Source organism: Coturnix japonica, chromosome 3 (genome assembly GCF_001577835.2).
Source record: "Coturnix japonica isolate 7356 chromosome 3, Coturnix japonica 2.1, whole genome shotgun sequence".
In the NCBI taxonomy this organism is placed as follows: Eukaryota; Metazoa; Chordata; class Aves; order Galliformes; family Phasianidae; genus Coturnix; species Coturnix japonica.
The window spans coordinates 41908034-41935724 of NC_029518.1; the positions used below are offsets into that span (position 1 = coordinate 41908034).

The following is a 27691-nucleotide window of genomic DNA, read 5'->3' on the forward strand; positions in this document are numbered from 1 at the left end:
ATACTAGGAAACTATTTTAGACTTGTTATCAACCAACAATTGAACACAGCTTTGGATCACAAAACGCACACACACAAAAAAATTTGCTCTCAATAATCACAGTGTGGCGATAGCAATAAGGTACCCTATTATGAGCTCTTGAATTTCAGTTAGCCTTTACAAAAAGTTACTCAACTCATTACCCATACACCTTGAAGTCTGTTATTTTCTGGAATATCCAGATGAGAATGTATAAATAGATTAGACAGTTCTAGTGACCAAATGACACATTTGAATCAAAACTACAAACAACGTCTCAGATGACAGGCTAGCAGTACACACTGTAACACTAACCAGAGACAAGAAGCCTTTACAGAAGCAGAACACACAAAAAAACCTTTCTCTCAGTATAAAACACTCCCTTTTACAGTAGTCCTTTCACATCTAATTCAGTAACTTCACATGGTTAATGCTGGTAAAAAGCAGCAAGATGCATATGGCAAAAAGTAAAGTACTGAATATTGAGAGACTGGAATGACTGAAAACCTTCAGATGAAAGCATAAGTGCTGAATAAATGACGACTTATACATGCAGCTGAAGATATTAATCTTACCCTCAACATTTGACAGAAACCATAATGTGTTAGTTACCTTTTGTTAACAAGTGTCCTTACAGGAATATAAAGTGAAAAACTACTAAAAATAATTCTGTCTGATTTGATAGTAGATACAGTGAAGCTACAATACAAATCGTTCATCTTTAATGTGATAATACAAAATGCAAATTCATACACCCCAAGTTTCCAATGCGGCCTTTTATGCATGACAGTAGATGAACTGTTCCTTCTGCATTTTACTATAAGAAATTAGTTATTTCACCTTATTTCAATTATTTCACTTTATTTAAGTAACTTACAAAACATATTTGAAGTTTTCTTGTTAGAATCAAGATGGTATATCTAAGCACTTAAAAAACAGTATTCTCAAACATGTATAAAGTAAAGTCTTCATAACCAGCACTTCAAAAATGCAGTCTATTTACTCCCCCTGGTGCTACATGCTGTCAACTACCTCAGCTCTAATGATTTGATTTAGGAAGCATCTACTTAAAAAGAAATTCCAGTGCAACAGGAAGGCTGATGTAACTGGCACAAGTATGGCAGCATTAACTACAGCAAAAGTCAGCAACTCTAGTATACCCACAGGGTTCAGTGGAGACTTGCATAGGTAATATGGAAGTCTTTTAGCATGTTATTGCTTTTAACTATACTAACCAAACAAAAACTATGATTGCTACATCCAGATAATGGATAATCACATTCTAGAGAAGACAGCAGCATCACCTAAATCAAAACACTGCATCTTTTACCTTTGGATTTTTAATCCAGCACAGCCAGAGCCTCCCCTCATGCTTTCAGTTCTCATTTGCCCATATTTAAAGAGTTTAATTTTTTTCCCCCCTGGCAAAAGTTTGTACAGCAGACATTTCATAGGTAATCAAAATGCAAAGTAACTATTGTATACAAGAAGCTCAAGAAGCATATCTTTGATGATGACTGATATCATCTTTCACATCACTTAATGTTTTGCGCAACAAAACATTTCAGTATTAAGTTTGGGTCCACAAGCTTATAGAAACATTTTACCTTTACAGGAATATCATCCTCCTGATTTGCAGTTTCGGCAGTAAAGACATATGATATTTCTTTATGAGATGTTGTCTGCCTGCAAATGGCGCATTTAATTGAGCTCCGGCGGGTGCCAACACTGTACTGCTCTATGATGATAGCTATACACTCATTACAAAAACAATGCCCACACGTCAGCACAGCCCACTGTACAGGGAACAGAAGAGTAACAGTTTCACATAAGCGCGAAGGAAAATAAGTTCCTTAATACATATTAAATTACATTTTCATAGCGAAATTATTTTCATTGAAGTAATCAGATTGAAAATGAATTTTAGAAACATTTTCAGGATGTTAAACTAGAAGACTGTACAGTCTCATTTACTATAAATGCTGATATCTAATACATAGGCACACAGAGTAATAACTCGCAACCTTTTTAAAAAAGATTATGCAAACGTTCACATTGGCCTATAAAAGTCCAGTGTGAAATCCAACGTGGTTTGGATTAGAAGGAACCTTTCAAGATCATCTAGTCCAGCCTTCCTGCCACAGGCAAGGACATCTTTCACTAGATCAGGCTGCCCAGCGACTCATCCAACTTGACCTTGAGCACTTCCAGGAATGGGGCATCCATAACCTCTTTGGGTTACCTATGCCGATGTCTTCAACTACATTTTTTTTTTTTTTAATAATAGAGATTAAAAAAAATTAGAACATCTTTGGATTTTAAGACTTCGAACAGAGAATACAGACCTTTTATCAACAACCTTTTGCTTCTAGCACAGAAACTATTATCATTGGAGGGATTAGATCTACACCTCACCTGTGACCTCCCTTAGCAGAGAAGTAACTTATAAAACAACTTTTTTGTGCCACCAATTAGAGTCTAAACAATTTTTGCAGGTCCAAGTAGTAGAGGGAACTGACAGAATGACTGATAAGCAAGAAAGTTACATTTTTAGGCTTTGCAAGGTTTTTCCAATTAAGTGAATGCAAACAGGACTGCTCACAAATGTTATTTCAGGAGAAAGGATGGTACATTAGAAGAAAGGGTTAAGTTCCCATTCTAACATAACATTCAGTTAAAACTATATGTTGAAAAATTGATATATAGCTGACTCAGCTCCAGGTAAAGACTTCATAAAAGTAAAAACTGCTGACTGAAGCATCTTACCTGCTTTCCCAGTTGACGCGCACAGATAGGACACGGTTCTGGATTAACTCCCCCAGTAGTTTTATGTTGAGACTACAGAGTACAAAAAATTATCTTTGTGTTTCAAGAAATAAAAAGTTACTTTATACTTCTATACTTACAACAAGTTTCTAGAAAAAAAATGAATGTTAAAATCCTTGAAGTATGTACATACATTCAATAAACTTCACACAAGAAGACCTAAGTCCATCTTGAAGAATAAAAAAAGCACAGTTCACAGTAAATAAATGAAGTGCTGCTCATGCAGCTGTCCTTCAGATGGCATCTGCATCTCCACTACAGCTTTAAACAATCTGAACAAAATAAGCTTTAAATGAGATGCTCCTTATACTTTCCATCAGTTTGATACTGTGGGAAAACAAATATACTTAATCATGCTTCCTTAAGCAAAAATTGTACTTACTCGAACAGTAAGATTAACACTACAACATATGTGGAGTTTGATTTGCCTTTTTTATATTCATTCAACCTATGAAGCTGCTTTTCCTGTTTACAAAGATAAGCTCTAAAAATAGCAAGGGTACCTGAAGAAGTACGTAACTTTACAAGGCTTCTGCTGAACACAGTCCAGTTAATTTAGTATTTTAACTGTCTGTAAGTATTTCATAGTTTTACGTTTGTGCAATTAAGTGAATGGCCAAAATATATAATGCAGCAACTATGACAACACAGTAACATGGAGAATAACACACATTTTCGAAATATATTGAAGCACTCTCAAGAAAACATGTTTTCTGTAAAGAAAGTTTTAAATGAAAATTTTAAATGAAAATAATGGCAAGTTTCTTCAGCTAGGGAAATAAACATCAGTTTAGTTTGGTAAAGAGCAAGAACCATAAACCTTACTTTCTCCAGATTAGTGAGATATAGAAGCTGTCCTAATTTCTTTTGAAGCTGTGATTTAGCAACTGCCTTATCGTTCAGAAGTTTCACACGGTTTTGCTCTACCTATGGAAACAGTATTAAAAACACGTATAAAACAATCAGAATACACACAGATGAAATGTCTATTTTCCAACATTGAAAAAGAAAGGCTTTTTTATCTAACACTACAAAATAAAAATAAAAAATAGGAGATTAAATTAACCCATCATTTTCTCCATGCTCATGAATGGAAAACTACATTTCATGTAAAACAGTATTTTTCTTTTGTCTTCCCAAACACTCTAAAATTGAAACAGATCCATGTTATAGACCTCACATATAGATCTTGATACATCTTGTTGCTCTTTTCAGCTATAATCTTTATTTATTCTTTCAGGAAAAAAAAAAAAATCTCTTTCTTGTGCATTTGTTTACCTCATGAGGCTCTATGATGTGGAGAACTGGTGGATTTGGTTTTGGCTCATCAGGATGACGCACCCTCAGTCGTTCTGTAGCCATTGCTAGTTCATCAATAGCAGACACGTGATCCCTTAGTACCATCCAATATTCATGAAGTAACTATAAGAAAAGCCTAAACAAATTAGCAGCAGAACTGAGTTGAGATCCCTTTATACGAGTCCACCGTACAAGGCATATTATGAAAATATTTTTGGAGTAAGAGATGATATTTCTTTACAGAAATTCAGACACCACAACAAACTATGAAGGAAGACAAGATATTTCCTATACCTTTTGCTTGCTTTCTTCTCCAGTCTCTCATTTCTTCTACAACTACTACTACAATAAGCAATACAACTAAAAGTACAAAAACAAAAAGCCTTGCAAGACTAAGCAAATGTTGAATAAAGGAAAACAATTAACCAGTTTTTGAAGAGTTTGCTATTACAGCACAAAGATCAAAAGTGAAGTGGCAAAGTATGTTAGCAGTGGTCTCCATAAAAGAACAGACAAGCAAAAGGTGAAGATTAAATCAGATTCAGACTTCTCAAGGAAAAGCAAATGATGACTTCCAATAAGACAATGACTAGAACTGGAAGATCAGAATACATACCAGTTTACAAATTTCTGGTAACACTGTAAAACACCTTCCCAAACTTTTCGTAATTTATGTACTATATCAAGAAGTCCTTATTGACCTTACTGAAATTCCAAGACCTTTTGCAAATGCCAAAAGTTACTATTTAATGATCAAAAATGAAAGGTGAAACATTCAGAAGAAACACTTTTGATTGCAGCTATCTTATGACACTTTTGTGAACAAAAGCTCATCCCCTTACTCCATCACTTGTTTCCTGCAAGGAAACCCAGTCATGCAAGCGTGCATGAAGAGAGTCACAGTATCCTCAAAAAGGATCAGAGGCTTTAGATTATACTGTTTGGCAAACAATATCCAGGAAAAAAAGCAATAGCGACATCTGTCAGTAGCAGGAGACAGAAGTTAAACTGAATTAAAGAACTGACCAACGTTTGATTTGTGAGTCTTGCTACAGTCTGATTTAACTAAATATAAAAATGCATTTAATTATGTCTGTATACACTGCCCTAAGAGAAACAACAAAAGCGCTTACTAAATTGCTTAGCTACCAGTATGGCTCTTTTAAAAATCCTTAAATCATATATAAACCATTAAATCAATCTGTGTAACAAGAACCATGAAATGGAGAAAGACTTTCAGGAGAACAACTTAGATAATTACTCATCCACAGTTTATATTTCTTTATATTATATGAAATGAACTATATAACTGTTTCTTCACAATCTCGGCTACTGTACCTTATATTCCTTTTTCCATGCTTCAAAGAGTTCCAGAAATATGCTACCTTCTTCAGTCAGCTTAGCATCTAGGCGGTGTGCTTTAGCAAAGGAGAGAATAGCTTTCAAGGCACGCTCAGTTTCACTAGCTGCCCACAGTCCTCTACTCGTGGTGGGCAAACGATCATCAACAAGCCCTTCTTCATCTTCTATCATCTCCTCAAATATAGCCATTTGGCCTTTAACACTAAAAAATAAAAACAGCAACTTAGCACTGATACAGAACTTCACATCAGTTTCTAACTATTCACCATACATTTCAGCCTTCTAATATTTGATTAAAAGGAAAAATTAACGAATAAGTATAGACATCTATTTCATTATTTGACACCCCAAGAAACTTACTTTGAACAGAGCAAACCTGGCACCAGCAATCAAATCACTGTATGTGCTATTTTCTCAGCTTAGATTTATTAGTAGCTTTTTGTATATACTTAGGCATCTTAATTACTTTAATTAGTTAATAATGATTCTGGAATACCACATTAAAAAAAAACACCAACAACTGACTTCTTTAATCAGCAGCACAAGTGAATTCTGAAGCAAAATAAAATGCTGTGCATTGCACTGTAGAACAGCACAGCTTCTCTGCTAGCTCCTTAACAAACAACGCCTATTCAGAAAACACCCTAATGTTTCTTAATGATTCCACCGATCGTAACAAGATATAACAGAGAAAAGTCAACAAGAACTCAGAAGGCTTTAAATCCACATCTCACTGTTGCCTATGTCTATTTCTTTCACAGTATGGGCCGGTGCAACCCTTCCTTCAGGTCACAGCTGCATTCAGACCTTCAAGGTTTTAGTAAAACTGTGATGAGTTTATATAGAGTAATAAAAAAAATTCAGAGAAAGGATATGGTATTACACCATTTATAACTGAACTACAGACAAATATTTGCACAAACAGGGAACGCCTTCATTTAGCATACCTGTAGTTATAACATGCACTTTCTGAACACTTCAACACTGCATTCCAAATGTACTGCCAAGTTATAGCAGCCTGAGAAAAAGTGGCATGTATTTGTTCTATCTAGATAACTTTTTCAAATTCCTTTTTACTCAGACTTAATTTTCTGTGTAAGAAATTGCTATCTAGACAACAGGCAAGAAGTTGCTGTAATCTGTTCATAAAGTATCTCAGAAAAAGTAAAGCAGAAAATAAAACAATCCAGTTCACTTCTCTTTTTGTAATAAGAAATTTATGAAGTGATGTACTTACGTATGAGAGAAGAGCTTTGACTCGTATTCTGTGAACAACTCATCAGCCTTACAGAAGACACAGCTGCAATATAGAAGATTGAAAAAGAGCACTCAGAATTTGATCAGGAGACATAATTTCTGTAATTTCTTATTTGAAAATATAAACAGAAACCACAGAGAGCCTTAAAAAAAAAAAAAAAAAGGAACATAAGTCTTGCATTTACACAGTAAAGCATCTGATGACAAAACATTTTATAGGCACAGCATTATTCTATCATTTTATAAAGTTCTCATCTGATAGGGTGGTCAAGCATAGGAACAAGCTACCCAGGGAAGTAAGTGGTCATGGCTCCAAGCCTGTCTGTACTCCAGAACTATCTGGACAATGCACTTGAATATATGATTTAGCTCTCAGGTTGCCCTGTGTAAACACTGAAGTTGGATTTGATGACCTTCACAAGTTCCTTCTAACTTCAGATATTCTACAACGACAAAAGTAATGATTCTAACAGTCAGACCTGTGATGTCTGTGTAAGTATAAATCCTGAATACAAAATGAAGACTTTAATCTTTACTCTCATGTCAAATTAAGGGAAAAAAACAAACACTAATACATCTCTAAAATATATTTTACATTTCCTAGACATACTTGTTAAGTGGAAGTCTAACAGGTCGCAAGTGGCAGATAGTGGCAGCCTCAATAACCTCCTTTGAGGGAGGGCCCTCTAAGTTTTTCACTGCTTCTCTTACAATCTTCTGGAACTTCTTCACTTCATCCATCTGGGTTGTGAGCAGGTACTGAAGGCCTCTACAGTCTCTGAATCTGATGTAAAGAAAAAGGGAACTAATAGCACACAGTCACCCAATCCAAATTTAATTCAGTATTTTGAAGAAGATAAGTAATAGTATTTGACAACAGATTAAATTCAAACAAATGCTTACTGCTTCTAAATGTAATGTTAGCTGTTAGGAATCATTCTGTTGCATCCCTTGAGATGATGCCTGGTGTTTGTTGAATAAAAAGACTCTTTTCCAAGGCTTGAGTTTGATCAAATGTTAGTAGCCAACACTAACCAGCAACATTTTGAGCCACGCTACAAATCTACTGAACGCAAGCAACTATGCATTCTCATGTGTCTCATTTGCATTTGGTGACCAACAAACTTACTTTCAATAAGCTGTGCAATTCACAGCAATCATGTGTTCATCACAAGTACACTGCTCATGAGGAACTTGGCTTACACAAAATTATTAAGAATGGACATTAAAGTGAACCATTTTCCCAAAGCTTAGCTGTCTTTCTGGATTATGCACGGAACATGAACTAAAGCACTTCCTATGCTGCGTTTTACTGTGGGCTCTTTTACTGGCGATGCACTGTTCCTACAATGTCTGACACTCATATCAAGACAGTGTTTTGCAAGACCGTGCTTCTGTGCCACAAGGGAAATTTAATCAAAAACATCCTTTTCATAAAGTGAGTAGAGAAAAGCAAAGGTTTGCCAACATTACTGAAGCCTGGTTTTCGAAACAACCTAGTTAAGCAAATATGAGTTTGCCTAACCAGGTAGCCTAACATTAAACACATACTGGAATCACAAGTCTACTATTAATAAAAATCAGCTATTTAATATTCCAGATTTACCACATGGGACAAATCGCCATGCAAGCTAATCAACATTAATCTCTGAGCAAGGGTTGGAATCTATAAACAGAGAGTTCTGCAAGGTGACCTCCAGATGTCGTTCTAATCCATTATTATATAACTTCACAAAAACTGGAATTGCTTCAGAGTATCACACAAATACTACTAACTGCTTGACCTGATTTTCCATATCAGAAATTCCATTCTGTACAAGTACAATAAAGAGTACCCAGTAAGAGAATTTGTTTACATACTATGAGCCTTTAAAGCACTGCTTCCTAAGTTTAGATTCTTTCTTTTTAATGTAGTGATGCTATTTTATGTTGTTACTTAAAGACTTCCTGACATAGTCTGTTCATTTCCCATTTCTGCAAGTCAGATTCTTCTAGAGGTCATCCAATTATAATGTAATAAACTTTCAATCTCCCATCCAGCAGTTGCTATAAAAACTATAAAGTCACAGTAAGATCATATAAAGGAACTCTTTAAAGAATGCTTATCTAGGAGAAAAGTGTAATTTTCCTGTTTTCCTTTCCAAGCCTAGGTAGTTATGATTTTTTGGACTGTAATTGAAACTTAATTGCAGCCTAGATGCACTGAAGCCTAAGTGCCTGCTATTTAACTGCAATTGTTAGCACAAACTTATTAGAAGACTTGAGCAGACATAACTGCATTCATTAGCCTATTTCAGCTATTATCTTACTTGTCTGCCATGGAGAGTTTATTTGTCTGTTGCTTGTAGTTGCAGGTTATTTCATTTTGCACACGTTGAACAAGCTCTTCATCAATGGCATACTGTATTGCTGTCTGGATCACATCCAACCACCAAGGAGAACTAGAGTGTATCTGTCCACAAACAAACAGATTTATCTGTGAACATTCAACAATTAATTTACACCTTGTGGTAGAGACTTATACTGCTCTTGAAGCTACACTTCAACACAGAATCCTATATTCCCATTCTGATATATACATGGCAGAGAGGCTGGTGCCACAGCAGGAAATTTGGTTTCTTCGACCCTGGGGTGGTTTACTCAGTGCCTGGCCTGATGGCTGCTGATGGGGTCCACCTGGGTCATAGGGGGAAAAGAATTCTGGCCCAGGAGCTGTCTGGGCTCACTGACAGGGCTTTAAACTAGGTTTGAAGGGGGAGGGGGGGTGTGATAGTAGGACACCTTATCTAAAAGTAACTGAGCCTTCAGCATAATGACTAAATGCACATAAAAGGAGAGTTCTTTTAGAAGTAACTGAAGTACCATCTGCCTAAATCACACTATAAACAGAGCTTCAAAGAACCTTTATAGACAATAGGTGGCTGGAATTCTAGATAAACACATTAATTTCAATAGTTAGAAGAATATCCAGTGACTAAATATGTACAAGGTACCTGCCTTTCTCTGGAGCTCCCGGATGGTCTGTAAAACTGGTTGTAAAGCCTGATGGGCTTCTGCAACTTCTGCATTGGATTTACTCATATAATGCTGTCGAAGTTGTTCTGCCTGTATGGAAATGAGAGTTTAACTTACTTATCCACAGTTCGTATTTCTGAAGTATAGTAGAAAAATGCAGAAGCTGCTCAGCTACCATGTTTTTTTCTCCAGCAATATTTAGCCTTTAAGGATAAAAAAAAAATAAAAATAGAAAGGTGTTCTTCAAAACATATTTATATAAAAATGAATGAGATTTACCTCTGCTGAAAGCTGACTATCACGCAAAGTCGGAGGAATGCCTGTGTGCTTTGCCAACAACTCCATCAAGTTGTGTGTGGAATGAAGTCTCTAAATAAACGAAAGTCACAGTATTAATGAAAAGATACATTGCAATAACTGCGACAGGAAATGCTTAATCAGTAATGAAATCTAACAACAAGAGATCAGTATTCATTTAAAATGAATTTCCCCCTCCTTAATTTAAGTCTTCAGATTCTGTCCTGTACTCATTCTCTGAATTAAGACTATCTTTGACTATTAAGGAAAAGAAGTTATCTTACTGCACATTCTCAGGAAATAATTCAGAACATTATATGTAGATGGCACATGCTCTACTAAAGCAAAATAAAATATAAGTGAAAAAAAGCTCCAGAAAATTTTAACAATTTTTCATAAATAAACAGTGACGGCATAAAATAATGTTTTTGTTTTCTCTTCAAGGAAGGAAGAAAGAAAAATGCTGTATTATTTCAAGCCAGTCTCTTCCCTCTTATCCCAGGTTCATCCTATCTATCCTAAATCAGACTCCTAATATTATGCCTGTATACTGCCATGTTTTTGGTCCCTTCTCACCCTCCCTCCCCTGAATTCACTTCATCTTTGCCCTGTTACTACATTAAGCCACTCAAGAACACCAGCCAGCACAGCAGTGGCTTGCTATTTTCTTAAAGAGTTGAAGCTACACCACTGGGATGCACGCAATAGGAGAATTTTATTACACAGAGTCAATAATATTAGGCAATGTACATTAAAAAAAAACAAACAACCCAAACTGAAAAGCTTTATATTCAATCCAGTAAAACAGATTCATTAACTACCTTGTTACAAGTTGCTTAACAAATTTAGGCTGATATGGTTACATTAGCTGAAAAAAAACAAAACAAACAAACAAACACCTAAATTTCACAGAGATCAAAGAAGCACAACAGAGGCATCAAATAACCAGATAAAGTCACTGAAAGACTGAGTTGCTTAATGGAGCAAGCAAAGTAAAGAAACAGATAACAGATCGCACCTGAAATCTTGTCACACTGAAAAGAATTTTGGTCAATTTAGAACTGGTAATTCTTGAAATCCATAGCTGTAACTGACAGCTATATTAACATATATTCATATTTTCCTACTGTATTCTAAGTATATTCATGTTTTTCCTGAAAATTAATTCCTCCATGTTTCAATAATGTTTCAGAGAATATCTTATCCAGTGCAACGATTTTATTATTATCTATCATTTGGCACATTAATATCATTCTTAATGGAATCCCAGCATCCTGTATTTGCCCTAGTGTGTAAAATAATACCATTAACGGGGGCAGTCATGGTCACACACACAAGTCTAGGAATTCAGCTTGTTAAGTTTATTACAGAACAGCAGGTGGAGATCATACACTGCTTCTGGGATATCATTAGGACTGAGAAGCAAGAGCTTTCTAGATATACAACAGCTTTTTAAAAAAGACAAATGAAGGTCACTAGAGAGATTCCCATCTAAAGACCCTGATAATGACAGCTGGCTGTAAGACTCAATCAGTTCACCACTTGGGAGAAAGAAAGGCGTAACCTTAAAATGAAATCTAGAGTATTCCAATTATTAACTATGTCTCTCCATGTTATAATGTTTACTCACTTGCAAGGAATCCGTTTTGAGTTTTTCTTTGTGTTCTTCAGAAGAACGTAACACTTCTCGGTACAGCTCTGCAGCCAATGCATATTCTCCTGGATTAAAAAAAAAATAGAGTAATCAAAACAAAAACATCAACATATACACATTGTGTTGATCTTTAAATATCCTGGCTGCCAGGACTGGCCATCCATCATTTGAAATGAACTAAGATATTTTCAGAGAGAATGCATAACAAACAGCTTGCTGTCAAACAAACAATCCATAGTCATTCTTCTTGCCCTAGAACAGGAGAAGACAAACAGCATTGTATCTTACAAAGGGCAAGGAAGTTTCCAAACTAAGTATCTTTTGTGACTGCAAGGTTATAAACTTCTTGATCTTAAAATATTAATCCACAGTTGCCTACATAAAAAAATCTTACACATTACACTAAAAAAATCCACCGTCTACAACCCATTGCAGGTATTTCAGAAGGGGTGGTCAGGCAGTGGAATGCACTGCCCAGGGGGGTGGTTGAGTCACCGAACCTGGGGGTGTTCAAGGAACGACTGGTTGTTGTGTTGAGGGACATGGTTTAGTGGGAGCTATTGGTAATAGGTGAACGGTTGGACTGGATGATCTTTTAGGTCTTTTCCAACCTTGGCAATTCTGTGATTCTATGATTCTGTTTAGTAATAGATGTGCAATACATGTGTTAGTCAGTCTTTCAGAGTACTAACTACAAGAAAAATGGTCATGCTTCAGAAACAGAAATAATTACATATACGCACACAGCATTAGTACAGATGGTGCCAGTATCACAATCGCTTCTCAGAAAACAGATTAGATAAACCCATTTCAGAAGAAATACAAAATTAACGTGGTGAATATAAAAGCAGAAACATTAAAAATGTGGGTAAAAGTGGAAGCTGACAATGAGTAATTTGAAGAGTCTTAAAGTAAGGAACGCATAAGGGCATAATATGTATAAAAAACACTAAAGTAAAAACAGAAGGTCATCTTTCTCAATATCTGGAAGGATAATGACACTACTTCTACAAGATTTGTTCTTCCATACACCAAAATAGTTGCCAGTGTTAAGGGTTTCTCAAAATACTATTACCATAACAGGCCTGTCAGGCACTCTTTCAGGATTTCTTGGTTTGCCTTCTACTTTGCTTAGCAGTGGCAGCAATTTCTCTAAGTCACTAGGTTTCTATGTCTGATTTTATTTTATTTTTATTTTTCATTTTCTTTTGCTTATCTGTGTGATACAGCCATAGTCTGATACAAAATAGCGGCTTGTTACTGATGTCTATGTAGGATGAGCTATTTGCAACTGAAATCATAGAGAAATGCAGGTCTAGCACAATAGCAGAGGTTTTGTAATGTAGAGATACAGGATGCAGAATAGAACAGACCAGTGAATAAGGAAACCATGGCTGGAAAAAAAATTCACAGGCAGATGAAGGAATGCAGACCTAGAAGTGGGCAAAACCATTTTTAGGGCAACAAAGATAAGGAGAAATAGTATATTACATTAACAAAAGGCATTAGCATATACAGTAAATTTGGTACTGATGTGAAGCTACAGACAAATGAAGAAAAAGAAAGGTACGAAAGCACGACCGCATACAAAAAAGACACTAGCTGCATCCTTGAGTGAGAAATTCACACACTACATTCCTTCTAATGGACAACTTCACATGCTAACAACTAGCCTCACAACTCTCTTCCCACCAGAATGAAACCGCAAGCACCACAATGCAGAGGAGCAATGGGAACCAAGTGTGACTACAGCATTTTTAACTATATTGCTTTCTTTTTCTGTCCATAACAATTCAAACTAGTAATGATTAGGTTCATAAGATCTCACTTACGCTAATAATAAATGCTTAAGTATAAAGGTATGTTTCGTCCTTGTTGACCAAAAACACATAGCATAACAGTAATGCTTGGGGGTGGAAAAAAAAAAGCCCACACAAATAGAGCCGAGTTCTGTTTTCAATTAATGCAATTACTTATTTATTTTAAATCAATCTGCTTCTCAAAGAAAGTGAGCTGAAAAAAATTCAACCATCTTCTCAGTTTCAGAATAGAAGATAATAGGCAAAGAGGCATTTCCTTCACATCCATGCCATTCTATTTTATTATTTTTTCTTTTGTGGAACATACAAAAATAATACAACTGTTTTTGTTTTCCATTCAAAGCTTTTTTTCTCCTAATTCACATAAAACATATTGACAGAATTGAATAGCAGGCACAGACTTAACTGCTAAGCAAAAGCACAGACTCTGAAATGCAGCAAGGAGACTCCAGATTTCATTAAGACTCTTACATGGTAAAGGACACATAGGAAGCCCAGAAAGAAGGGTGCTGATAACACATAAGCAATTTAAGCCCGGTTACACATGTGATTTCTTTTATCCTCCCAGAACACATAAATGACAAAGACAGAAATAAAGAGATCACCGCAAGAAAATCAGAAGTACTTTTCTCCATCCCCCAGGAATGTTGGTTTTGTTGCAAACTCTTTAATAAGACTAGACTTTTCCCAGGATTTCACACATGGAAAAAACTCCAATTTCAAAAACCCTATCAAAACCATTATTAGCCACTAAAAGGCTTAAATACACAACAGCTATCCAATCTTACCTTTAATGATATGGATACCAGCTAGGCCATTAAGAGCACACACCAGCTGTCGGTGAGCTTCCTCACACTCTGTTCTACATTTCTTCTGCAGAGATGTAAGCAGTTCTTCCATGGTCATGGTGCTGGAATAGAGACCAAGTGACTCAAGTTTGAAATTAAGCCACATGTATGGTAACTGTTAAGTCACGGCCTGAACCACTGATTAAGCACATATGGAAAGGACCCAGTCAGCCCTGAGAGCACAGATGAAGACAATTGTGCTGTGTGACCAAAAAAGGTGGAGTCTGGCTACACCTCATGTAAGGGCTGACTGCCACTGGGGAAGAATCTCTGGTTAGAGCTCCCTTCTTGGTGAAGCTTTCCAGAACCTGGAATCTTCTGGCATAGGTGAGCAATCTTTTTCCCTTTCTTTACAACACTTTTCTTTTGTGCTGGTTCTTCCATCATCCCACCTCTGTTGTAATGCCATTCTGAACAGATTGATCTGTCCAATTGGTACACCATAATAAAACAAAATTGCCGTGCTGCATAGCATGAGATACTAAATTACATATGTGCAACAGCTCTGCAAATATTTATTAGAGACTAAACATTAAGAAAACAGATTTTATAAGCTCTTCTTCCAGATATAATTGTTCCCTAAAATGAGTATGTTAAGAGATTGACATCTAGTAAAAATAGGAAGGGGTAAGACAAGAAGATTAAAATCAGGCAGAACAATCTAACAGAGGGCAAAATATGTTGCCCTGTTATAGCAGAGAACTGGAAATGGTCAAAAATAGAACTCATTTTGCTAGAAGATGAGAGAACAAAATTAAAAATGAAAGCAGTCGTGAGAGACTACATTTCTCTATCAGTAATCTAAATGTGCAAAGCATATTAAAAATTGAGGTAAAGTGTGTGTGGAAAGAAGACAGCGATGATTAGCAAGAACTGTTTTAGACTTCCTTTTCTACATTTGTTTGTAGTTGCATTTCTTCAGAGGAATTTAGTTAAGAGAAAATCAGCTGAACAGAAAAATAAAGGAAAGAGAGAGATAAGAGGGACAAGAAATCTCTCAGTGAGGGGGAAATAAAGAGGAAGCATAAAGAATAGCTTGAAGTAAGGCCAAGGGACAAACTCAGGCAGGAAGAGGAATTATGTAAAGAGATGCAAAAGTAAACAGCAACAACAATCTATGACATCTGATCTGAGGCTGCATCTATGACCAACTAATTAGTGCTGTGAATTTGGATAATACCCTTCCACCCACCTGAAAATCTGCTTCTCACTTCATTCACTTAAGGAGAATTTGCTACTCAATGTGTATTGCTGTAGAAGAAAGTAAGGGAGATGCCATTTGCATGCAGTTCCTGCCCAAGTATGCTGGAAGGGTATCCCTGAACATGCCTTTCTTGCAACATTGTTCTATTAATGCAATTTGTTCCCTGAGTTTCCATTCTGGTGTCATAGTAAAGTGGGCTTTAAATTACCAAAATGACAATTTATAATAAGCATAATTCTACAGATATACTAATAAAGACACAACACACCAGCTTCTCATGTTTCTTCTATTACTGCCTCCCCTTTTGTTCTCAAAACCATCAGTGTCTTCAAGAAAAATTACAATAGCAATTGTAATAGCAATAAGTTTGGTATACATTATACAAATAGGGCTCAGAAACAACTTGTCACAGTATATGTCATCTTGAGATAGATTTAATTTTCACTGTTAGTTTTCTTTTTACCACAGTTACTGTGCAGCTGTCATTCCACATGTTTTCTGCTAGAATTACTGCAGCTCACTAAGCTGTTTCCAACGTGCAGTTTTACATATTTCTTTTATACTCTACTAGCACATCTGAATACAGATTATGTTGTAGGAACATTAATTTCATTTCCCCTGCCTTGTTCTCTTCTCTTGCCTCCACATTAGTAGAATGTGAAACAAAGTGGCACAGCACAGTGACTACTATTGGTCCCTGGTGAAATATAGCTGATAAGTCAGAGCTGCTTAGACACACTGAAGGTGCCCTGTATGAGGAACAGGAAGGAACAGACAAAAATTTCACAAGAGGGTGGAAAGAAACTGAAAAGATGGCCAAACAGGAAATAGTAGAAATAATATTACTATTAATGAAGTACACGTTCTTCCCTGCTAGTAGCTGAAACAACATAAGCAGTGCTTTAATATCTTGGAATAGAAACATCTTGTTCTCAAAAGCCTCCTCCAAAGGCAGAAAAACGTAAGTAGATACATCTTTCAGAGAGTGCTAGTAACACAATTTAGGCCTAATAAAGGCTGAGACCCAGCTGGCTGCTACTGGCACAGCACCTATGAAAAGGGTGATCATAAAAGCATGCAAAAAAAAAAAGCAGCTTTCACATTCTGATCTGTATTGATGTGCAACATCACATTTAAAAAAATTCATTTAAAGAACAAATCCTGTTTATTCATTTTCTTGGTTGCTCTTGAAAATAATGTTTTATTTCACAGTATATATGTCACCTGCAACGTCCTAGTATGCAATAGCATCATAAGCCTAACTTGTTACTGCACAATCAATTGTCTCTCAGTACTATTTATGTTCTTTAGCACAAGAATTACACTAACTACCCTACTGTCTTTTATACAACTTCTGATGTTAGTTACCTTGGCATTGACATAGTTGCCTAGTTAACTCAAGAAGTTTATTAATAGGCTTGTTTAAAAGCTTTATAAGATAATGCATTGTTAGGGACAACTGAAGCTTTGTTTTAGATAAAGCAAACCGCTTAGGAACTGATTATAAACTCACCTTTTCTGTAAGGGCAAGAACTCTCCTCGAACAGCTTGTGGATGACAGCAGGCCTGCCTCAGCCGCAACAAAGGGTACAGAATAGATGTCACAGTCCTTCTATCAAGGCTACTAAGCTTAAGAGTCCAATCTGAAATCTTCCTGAGTTTTGCCAATGCATCCTGGCAGCATACTTCATGCTGGCGATGATAGAAGTGCCTCTCCACAGGAGAAAAGTGAAGCCAGTGTACATTTTCTGTCTGAGGGGGAATTTGAATCTGCAATTAAAAAGAAAAAGAAGGAAACTTGTAAATAAAGCAATAAGACATTTTCATAAATTTTAAAACAAAAGCTTTCATTCTTACTTGGTCAATCACATCCTTCTTTGCTGATCTCCACATTATCTTGGCAATCAGACTGTAGAGAGGCTGGGAATTTTTCCTACAGTAAGGTCGATATAAAAGCTGGTCCCACCAATGTTTGACCCAGTAAGGATCAATTCCAAGGAAAAGGACTAATCCATATAGATCTGCCAAGAAAAGGAAGTTTTAGATGTTTTTAATGCTTCAGAACATGCCTTAAAAAAAAAGAAAAGTTAATTTGTGCAGAAATTTAAGCATATAGGAAGGAACTACATTTTAGTCATCACCTTCTCCACTTATTTTCCAGTCATTCCCCCCAAAAAAAAAAAGTTACCAGGAGGCAGAAGACTAAGTGTGGATGTGGAGCCTCTCCTTTAGTTGGTTGTTTTTATTTGTTTTGTTTTTTTTATTATAGAACCTGTTGGAATATGGCTGTTTGTAAGACAAGTCCCTGACTTCAAGTTCAGCTGAACAGACTGGTGAACCTAAACCTACTCAAAGTAAGGGTGAGAGGCAGAGATTACATGACTGCATATGGTTAGCTAAGTTTGACAGCTTTTTCTAAAACAATATTCCTCAGTATTATTACTTTACAGCCTGCTGTGCACCAACTGTCTGCTCACCATCCTAAAGTGGCTGCAATTCAGGAGATGCTCACTCTTCAACTGCAGCAGCAGAAACTAACAAATTACTTTTTTTTTTTTTTTTAACCTTGCCAGAACATGGCTCGCTAATTCTGCCTAATTCAGAAGTCCATCATTTTAAGAGGAAAAACTTTTAGAACACACTAACTTTAAACCTGTACCTGAAACTTACTGGAAAACTACAGGAGTACATGTAAAAAGTGCTTCACACGAACAACATGGAAACAGACATACTTGACAGTATTCTCAATTTCTTTAAGACCTAGTAGTCGCTACATTCTTTACTCTTTCAGCTTGATGATGATCTCACTATTCAGCTGAGAGCCATAAGACATTTACCGTATACATCATAAAGGATGGGAAGCAAACCCCTAGAGCCCTATCTGCACAGGAAGAGAGTGATTTTTACTTTAATACAGCAGTGGCAGGTACAGATTCAAATTAGTAGTTCTCATGTCCTGGATGGCAAGGGCCCCTATGTCTGAGTGCTTGACCAGCACATATTACAGACAGTATGTTTCAGATACATATCAAATGAATCCTATCACACATAAAGGACTCAATCAAGGTAATCATGATAATTGAATCAGTCACTTTCTACTACAGTGTTTTCTTTATTAATTATGAATGCTTTAATATATGTATTCATACATTTTATTCACATTTCCATAATGCATTAATATCCAATACTGACTCTTACAATGATTTCATATCTTAACAATAGACTAGGAATATACGTAAATGTTTACACTGATTCGTTTACTTTCAAACTGATTGCCTTAATTTGTAGCCTTTATTCCTAAATCCATCAGAGAACACAGGGAGATCAAAAGATTCAGGCAGCTCCTTTTCTTTACTCCTATGTTTGCCTAAAGCCTATCTACAAAAACTGAGTACCTCACAAAGAAGACCAGATAAATGACACCTAACATATAGCTCCCTACTCCACAACTCATCTTAATTCATAACGTCTTTATATGAGGACTTGAAACACTTTCACAAAGCTTTATTTTAAAATGATTTCTAGAATATATATTAATGGTTGGTAAGTACGTAACAGTCAGTGCCCACAGTATTTCTTACAAGGTTACATCAAAAGCAAACACAGCATGACTTGCTGATTTTGACAGATTCTACAACCAAAGCAAACTCTTCAGCTGTAACAGAGAGGTTAACATTACCCACTCTGACATGAAAGAAAAGGCCTGAGACATCTGCTTGTCACATAGGTTCTCCTTCCTTAAAGTATTTTTCCTAACTCAGGGAAATGAGGCCTCAGCTCTGCAACTTTTATATCAATATGTTTATTGATGACTTCATTAGATACTTACGGTTTCTGACTTGCAAAATCAGAGTAAAACTTGCAGGCGTTTCAACTGCTTCAAACAATCGCCTGATTATTAGAATAAGGAAAACTCAAAGCTGACATTGCAGCATTAAATCTCACCTTCTAATCCTCGCTGCACAGGAGTGCCACTGACACACCAGCGGTTGATTCCACTTAAACGCAGTGCCATTTCAGCAGCCTAGAAAAAAAGGCAGAAAGAAAAACCAAATATTACTATTTTCAGACATGTGTTCCCCTATTTTTTGTTTTGTTTGAAAATTATCAAACAGGCATATAATATGGTGAGCTAGTTCTTTGAACTGTCAGTATAGATCAGGCTTTTTTGAGCAGGATATATTTCACAGTCTGCTAAAATTTCAACAGAAGAAACAATAATAAAAATATCCAACAGAAAATGTACCTTGAAAGAAGATATGAGGACAAGTGATCCAAGCACGGTGAATGTTAGGAGCTTGGGGGGGAGGGCTTATTTAATTACTTACACTAAGCCTTTCAAAACCTTTTCTTAGAATCATAGAACCGCTCAGGTTGGAAAAGATCTAATCATTGAGTCCAACCATGACCTAACCATACTACCCTAACTAGCACCCCTCCACTAAATCATGTCCCTGAGCACCACAACCAAATGGTTTTAAAACACATCCAGGGATGGTGACTCAACCTTCTCCCTGGGGAGCCTATTTCAGTCCTCAACAACACTTTCTGTAAAGAAGTTTTCCAACCTAAATGTACCCTGGCACAACTTGAGGCCATTTCCCCTTGGCCTGTCACCTGTGAGAAGAGACCAACCCCACTCTCGATGTAAGCACCTTTCAGGTACTGGAAGAGCAATAAGGTCTCTTCTCAGCCTCCTTTTCCCCAGACTATACAGCCCCAGTTGCCTCAGCCTCTCCTCATATTCTCCAAGCTCTTCACAAGCCTTGTTGTTGTTCTTTGGACCTGCTCCAGCACCTCAATGTCCTTCCTGTACTGAGGTGCCCAAAACTGAACACAATACTCAAGATGAGGCCTCACCAGCACCAAGTACAGGGGTAATAGGTAATTGTCTCGTGCGGGTTAGAAGGGACCTTAGAGATCATCGAGTCCAACCCCCGGGATTCGAGCCTCTGTGCTGCAGAGCGGCACTTCTACCACTTGCGCCACAGGGGGATTCGAACACCCGGGCCCCGGTGTTGCAACGCGGCATTCCTACCACTGCGCCACTGGGGCACACTGGGGCAGGTTTACTTCCCTAGTCCTGCTCACCACACCATTCCTGATACAAGCTAGGATGCCATTATTGGTCTTCTTGGCCACCTGGGCACACTGCTGACTCATATTCAGCTGACTGACCATCAGTACACGAAGGTCCCTTTCCATCAGCCACACCTCCCCAAGCCTGTAGGGTTGCCTGGAGTTGTTGTGACCAAAATGCAAGACCTTAGACTTGGCCCTACTGAAACTCATACAGTTAACTTTGGCCCATCGATCCAGGCTATCCAGGTCACTCTGTAGTGCCTTTCTCCCCTTAGGCAGATCAATAATCCCTCCCAGCTTGGTTCAGGTTAAATAACGGATGACTGGGAATGTCATACATTATACCTTTGCAGTAGTACATTCAACCATTTGTGCTTCATCAAGGCAGATCCTCCACCACTCCACTGCTACTAAAGGGCTCGGGATGGCCATGTACCGCTTCTGGTTCCTGAAACGGCGCCCATCTTCACTGTTGCTATGGGGTATGTCCACATAATTCAGTTCAGTACGGAGGACATCATATGTTGTGATAACCACATCCTGCTCTGCCAACATATGCGGCTGCAAAAAGCCATGCTTCTTCACACCTTGATACACCTACATTGATTAGTATGCAATAGTAGAAGCAAGAAGAATCATCAGTATAGCTTAATACATGCATACTTTCACAAGTGTTCTTCATAAAATAAGACCTGTATTCATAAAGTATCATAGTGGAAAAACTTGAATAATACAGATAATAAGTGCAACACATTGATGCAAATTTTATGTGTAATCATTTATGTACGTACAAGACATCAAACATAGATTCTTTTTTTCTCCTTTGAAGAAATCTTACGATTTGCTACAACAGTTATTTGTTGCAACAGTTGCAGGCTACATTGTAAGTATTCAGTCAGTGTCACATGCTCTCTCCTCTCATTTGTGGCATCTGGACATCACCTTTCTCCTCTTATTCCCCTTATCAACTACTCCATAAGAATTCCACAGAAATGAAGGCAAAACCAGTACTATGCCATAAAATAAAACGGTTCAAGACAAAATGATACTTTGGGCAATCCCTTATCTACAAAAACCATCTTTAAAGAGGGTCATGAAATGGAAAGAACACCCCAGGGAGAAACAATCCCTGTGCACTGATGGAGTTCTACTAGAAATCCTTCATAGTGGCGCTTGTTCCAGTATCAGTGTTTTCCTTATCTCCCTCATCATTTTAAGTTTAATCCTTTTGGAAACATACAGCAGTTTAAAACAACAACAAAAACAAAAATTACAAGTGAAATCAAACGTTCTACTATGTTTCCCCATTATCTCATTCTGTATCTAAAGAAAACACACCTAATATTGTGTCTCAATATATAAGAATATCAAAGCATGATAAAGTGTGGCACGAAAGACAATTTAACCAATAAAATATATGTAGCAGAAACACGTTCTCTCATCTTCAGCATTTCTAGCTAAGCGCAATGACTATATGAGATGCAAAAGGGGAAAAAACCCACCACATTGTTTCTCTTGTTTATCTCAGGAATGTACCTGAAAATAACAGGCATCCATTGTTTATTTCAAAATGAGTACACCTTGCTATTCACCTAGACTTGAATATATTAATCCTAATATTAAATTATTTAGGATTTTCTTCTCACAGATTCAGGGATATTCCCCCATCTTCTTAAGAAGAATCTACAACTCAGTTTCATCTTCCAACAGTGATTACCTTTTTGTACTTCTCATTCTGAGACTTTATGATTATATAAACACTTCAATCAAGACAGTTTGTTCTCATCTAAAATTCATAGTTTCATAGTTTCATAGTCTTGTGCGGGTTGGAAGGGACCTTCGAGATCATCAAGTCCAGCCCCCGGGATTCGAGCCTCTGTGTAGCAGAGCGGCACTTCTACCACTTGCGCCACAGGGGGGATTCGAACTCCGGGCCCCAGTGTTGCAACGCGGCGTCTTTAACCACTGCGCCACCGGGGCACACTAAATTGTCTACAAACGCTTGTTTTTATTAAGAATACCACACCGCCTCCCTGGTCCTTCAAAGCATAACAAATCTTCAATGTGCTCTTAAGACAACAAATAGTTAAAAATACCAAAATTTATTTGATCCTATGAATCCTTATTAATTCATCCTCCCTCTTCAGCCCTTGATCTGTTTACCTTCCACCGCTAATTTCAACTGTTTATTGTCACTGTCACACTGCAATAATCTTCTTGTTCCACATTTCTGCTTATGCCAACAAAGTTTTTTGTCAACTGAAATTAATTCTTGCAGAAAATTCTTGTTCAGGTTAATGCACATGAAGAAGGGAGAGAGAAAGACTAAAACCAAAACACTGAAAACACAGCATACTCACAGAAGCAACTGTTAAGAAAAAAAAAAAAGCTATCAAAGTCTAATGATCTCAGCATTTGTGAACAGATTTTCTGGAGGTCTGTAATATCACCAAGCATTGGCTGTTTCCACAGCAGCAGGAAAAGACAGCCGGCTGCAAAACAAGGCCTAAGGATAAATTATAATTCCTCATTCTATTATACAAGACCATTACAATTTATACAGGTCACAAGCAGTACAAAACACGATGGGAAAGTGGTTCTTTGAAATGCCTGAGCTCTTTTCATGCCAACTTCATAGAAAAAAAAAAATAATAAATGGAAACAGCAGTGAAAGCCAGCGTGGATGGCTTATAGTTAGCAGTTAAAAGAAAATGTAAGCGGCATCTTAGTATGCAAGACACCACTATTTTAAAGAGCTGACATCCAGTATTTAAGAGGTTTTACTGCTACTATTCTTACAGTTTTCAAAGCCAGTAGAAAACTTGGACTGGGTCCCAGGCAAACTGCACAGGTTACACATTTGTTAGCTGTGGCACCAAAGCCAGTTGTCTAAGCTAGTTAGAGACTACTCACACAAACAGCTGGCCTAGATTCCAGTTGTACTTTGGTCATCCATGCAGATGTCAGATATATTCCTAGACACACAGACCCCTCTCTTTATCAACTTACAACTCCTGCCATTTTATTCAAAAACAAGGGAGCTGTGGTTCTCTGTGCACTTAACCATTACATTAGGAAGTATTACTTCTCAGAAAGGGTAGTCAGGCACTGGAATGCACTGCCCAGGGAGGTGGTGGAGTCACCGACCATGGGAGTGTTCAAGAAACGTCTGGATGTTGTGTTGATGAATATGATTTAGCTGGGAAGTATTGGTAATGGTTGGACTAGATGATCTTCTAGGTCTTTTCCAACATTGATAATTCTGTGATTCTGTGATTACAAATGTTCTTGGTTATTATAAATATGACGGACAAGACTTGACTACATCATTAACCATCTAATAGCTTGCATTGGAAGGGACTTTCAAGATCTTCATTTCAAATGCTTGCCTGATTTAGAAATAAATAAATTTTGGTAAAAGATGATGCCTTCTCTTGAATACTGCCTTAAGTATATTAATAAAAAAGTACACTCCTTATCTACTGAAACATTAGAGAAACACCAAAAAAACTAGGAACTAAACTGGAACTAAATGAGAAGTAACTATCAGGGAGCTATGGGCATAACTATGCAGCTGACTGCTGGAACACTTCTATAGTCAGGCCTCTCTAAGTCATTCTCTAGGAAAAAAAAGATAACAGCTTTCCTTCATAGAATTCACGTTGTTCTTATTACAGGAAATTTGCTTCTATAACATAAAGACATATAGTCTGCTGTATAGTCTCCCAATGATCAACGAGTAAAAAGAATAGAACAACTAAATGCAATGACAGTTTGTTCTGGAAACAAATGCACTATGTGGCACCAAAACAGAAGCATTGGTCTAATAGGAAGAAGTACAGAATTATAGGAGAGAAGACAAAGACACCTCTAAACTTTACATAATATAGAGACAGATAGGAAACTGAACCTTGATAAAAACTCTCCAGAATATGAAGGTATCTCATCTTACCAGAACTCGAAGAGATGATGACCTCACATGCCTGTTGATCTCATCTACCCACTGATGACAAATGGAACTTGGAGAAATGATCAGAGTTGCTCCTGTAGAAACTGGTTTCATTGCCACAAGGCAGTGGGGACAGTAGAAGGGCTTGATTTTTAAGTTCTCCTCTTTATAATTTACACATTCTGCATGCTGCCATAAATGGCATTTCAGGCACTGCACACGAGCTTTATAGTCAACCAATCCAAGCTCACCACAGATGCATTCAAAACGATATTCAGAGGTATTAAATGGAAACACAGAGCTAGTCCGTTGTACGCTACTGCTAGTATGTTCTTGTGAATGTGAAGACCTTGGGATTTCCTGCTGGACATCAAAATCAGAATGACTACTAATGTCACCAGAAAGGTGGAGCTTGCCATGGAAGTCAGGAGATTTTGGGACCACAGCTTTCTCCTGAGTGTTATTCTCTTCCATAGAGTTCTCATTATCCGTTTCAGATTTCCTGTCATTTTTATTAGTTGCACAATAATCATGTTCTTCTGTGGCAATACTCGTTCGTAGAGGGATTTTAAGGACATCTGTAGAAGTGACATCACTATCTTTTGATTCTTTGGTTTGAGTATTAGCATCAGACAACTGCTTCTTCTGAATCTTTTCTGAAGTCTTCGCTATCTACAAAGTAAAATTAACCAAGATTGTCAGACTTTCTCCTTTTATTAAAAGAAAGAAAAACAATAACATCAATATGTTGATTTTAAAATTTTAAATAACTGAACCCTGAAACCAGAGATTTAATGCTTACCAGAGTTTACCACACAACTTCATGTTAAAAACCAACAAAACTGCCTGCTTCTACAGCAGTATTTCAAAAGTATTATTACAGATGCAGTCAAATGTTCTTATGCCAGATTTAACCTTCTTACAATCTCTGCTTCTTTGCAGAATTTCAAAGCGAATGGTGCAGGGTTTGTTTTTACAAGTAAGCTAGCATCACAGAATCTGCACACACAGGTAACGCTGCTGATAGTGCTATGCAAGCAGTAGAAAGATCTGCCTTCACAACATTCTTGGAAGTAGCTACTGAAGCAAGCTGTACCTGTTCTTTGGTTTTCTCTCGTCTCTTCTGTTCCTTGTAATTCTTTCCAAGCTTGAAAGACCCAGCCAGACCGTGTCCTTTCACTTGTTCTACTACTTGTTCAGCAATCAGTTTTTCCAGCGTTCTTTTGAGAAGCCGTCTATTTCTCTGTATGTCATACCTATATACAGCACTGATATACTTAAATATTGCAAAAATGGATGCTCCTTTCTTCACGTTCATTTCCTTTACAGCTGCTAACACCATCACTCTTAAGCCTGTATGTAAAATCAAAGTAAAAAAACTAGAGATCAGAGAAAATAATGGCCTTGAAGAATGAATATTAAATGATCTCCAAACACTACCTCTGCTCATTGAAACAGAAGAAAAACAAGTGTAGAGGCAGCAGCTCTGATTATGTGCTTTACTTGAGGCAGTATTACAAAGCACTCCAAGACAATACTGAGATACTGAGTAACAATAAAGTCAGTCCCTTCTAATTTTCTTATTTAAGTTTATTAAGACAACGTATTTCTGTTTAATGAATAAACTCTTAAAAAATGACCTCAAGGTACATGCAGTTCTGTAGCACAAACATCTGAGTTGGTAACTTAGCTTTTAAATGCAGATCACCTGCTTGTAGTACACAGTCATACACCACAGGGCTTTGCAAAAGAACCACTGAATTCTGTAGAAGCAAAGAGTGCCCCTGAACTCACAGTCAATGGCCATGAATAATGCCAAGTGCAAAATGTAATAAGTCATGAAAAATACTTACTGGGATATTGTATTTTTTCCTTCAATTTAAGTTCCATTTCCCCTGTTTTTTTCTTTTTACTTCCTTGTGAAGGTTGAGGTGGAACAAAGAAATTCACAAGCTTGCCCTAATGCAGACAACAGCAGACTGTTATTGGTTCACGTCTTTTCACAGTAATTCCAATCTCAAGCAGAAAACAATGAACACAAGAGAAAAAAAAACAACCCAAAATTTCACTAATTCTGAAAAGTATTTTCTTTGTAATAAACACTCCCACAGTTTTCTCACCTCAGGTAATGTTAAATCATCTTGTTTAACGTCTTGTCGGGTATGAGTCAGAATAAGAGCCAACACTTCTACTGTTTTTCCAAGACCCATCTCATCTGCCAAAATACCTCCAGGCCACTGAGGTCCAGCGAATGGATATTCGCGGATAACACTGAAATTCAAGTATATTCCCAAGTGAAAAATCAGCAACAGAATGGTGTGACAGAAGCATGTTTTGAGACAAACACACAGTACAGCTTCAGTAAAGTGAAGTCACTAATAAATGATGCCACTCCTTGAAAAGCTGAGCTGATAAGAGCTAGCAAGCTTTTTGGATCTTCACACCTAATAGAGATGAATGCATATGCCATGTCTTTTTGCATTTTTCCCTCTGAACAGGCCTAACCATGATAAATTTAGTATATTATAGCACTAGTCTCTCCCTCTCTCTATGTTTATATTTACTTAAAAACCAAAAATTTACTGCAACAGCAAAAAAGCAAACTAGCAAGACTCTTTTCTAACCAAAGTAAAAGAGCTAACATGTAGGTTGCTCCAAAGGTAATGCCTCCTATTTGATTCCATGGAAAATGTAACCAATACAAAGAACACAATTACAGTATTTGATAGTGGAAATTTTCAGCCATAAACACTTTTTCAGCACTGTCACAACCCCACATTTCACCAGCCATGAAAAAGAACTTGCATGCAGCAGTTGCAAAAATCTGCACCAGCAAACCCACCACCTTACTGTGCTGACATCCACTGTTTGGCCTCCATTAGTGTCCAGCAAGCATCAATGAATGTCAATGGATGCAAGTTTTTCTGCACTGAGGAATTTAGTTCCATGCTTCATCTGCACTTCTGTGTCAGACACCATGTTGGCCAGACTGCCCCCTCTACTGCCATCTGTCACATGGCAACAACATTTAATCGAATGTTGGTGGGAAGTTCAACCTCT

General features: G+C 37.1%; 1 protein-coding gene across 6 annotated transcripts in view; it reads right to left on the reverse strand.

Moving 5' to 3' along the window:
* The window catches only part of SHPRH (SNF2 histone linker PHD RING helicase), a 42106-nt gene that overhangs the window by 8468 nt on the left and 5947 nt on the right, over positions 1–27691 (reverse strand). For all 6 annotated transcript variants that reach the window (XR_001554143.2, XM_015858130.2, XM_015858129.2 and 3 more), the window contains 20 exons: positions 26752–26902; positions 26485–26590; positions 25728–25984; positions 24635–25303; positions 21028–21279; positions 19546–19624; positions 17458–17621; positions 17114–17370; positions 14337–14458; positions 11705–11793; positions 10057–10146; positions 9760–9867; positions 9072–9214; positions 7373–7546; positions 6743–6805; positions 5482–5707; positions 4123–4266; positions 3670–3771; positions 2785–2856; positions 1626–1814 (listed from right to left, as the gene is read on the reverse strand). Coding sequence is in view for 5 of the 6 variants with exons in the window: in XM_015858130.2 (XP_015713616.1) it covers positions 1626–1814; positions 2785–2856; positions 3670–3771; positions 4123–4266; positions 5482–5707; positions 6743–6805; positions 7373–7546; positions 9072–9214; positions 9760–9867; positions 10057–10146; positions 11705–11793; positions 14337–14458; positions 17114–17370; positions 17458–17621; positions 19546–19624; positions 21028–21279; positions 24635–25303; positions 25728–25984; positions 26485–26590; positions 26752–26902 (3457 nt within the window). In the remaining variant the exon portion in view is untranslated. The remainder of the gene's footprint in view (positions 1–1625; positions 1815–2784; positions 2857–3669; positions 3772–4122; positions 4267–5481; positions 5708–6742; positions 6806–7372; positions 7547–9071; positions 9215–9759; positions 9868–10056; positions 10147–11704; positions 11794–14336; positions 14459–17113; positions 17371–17457; positions 17622–19545; positions 19625–21027; positions 21280–24634; positions 25304–25727; positions 25985–26484; positions 26591–26751; positions 26903–27691) is intronic.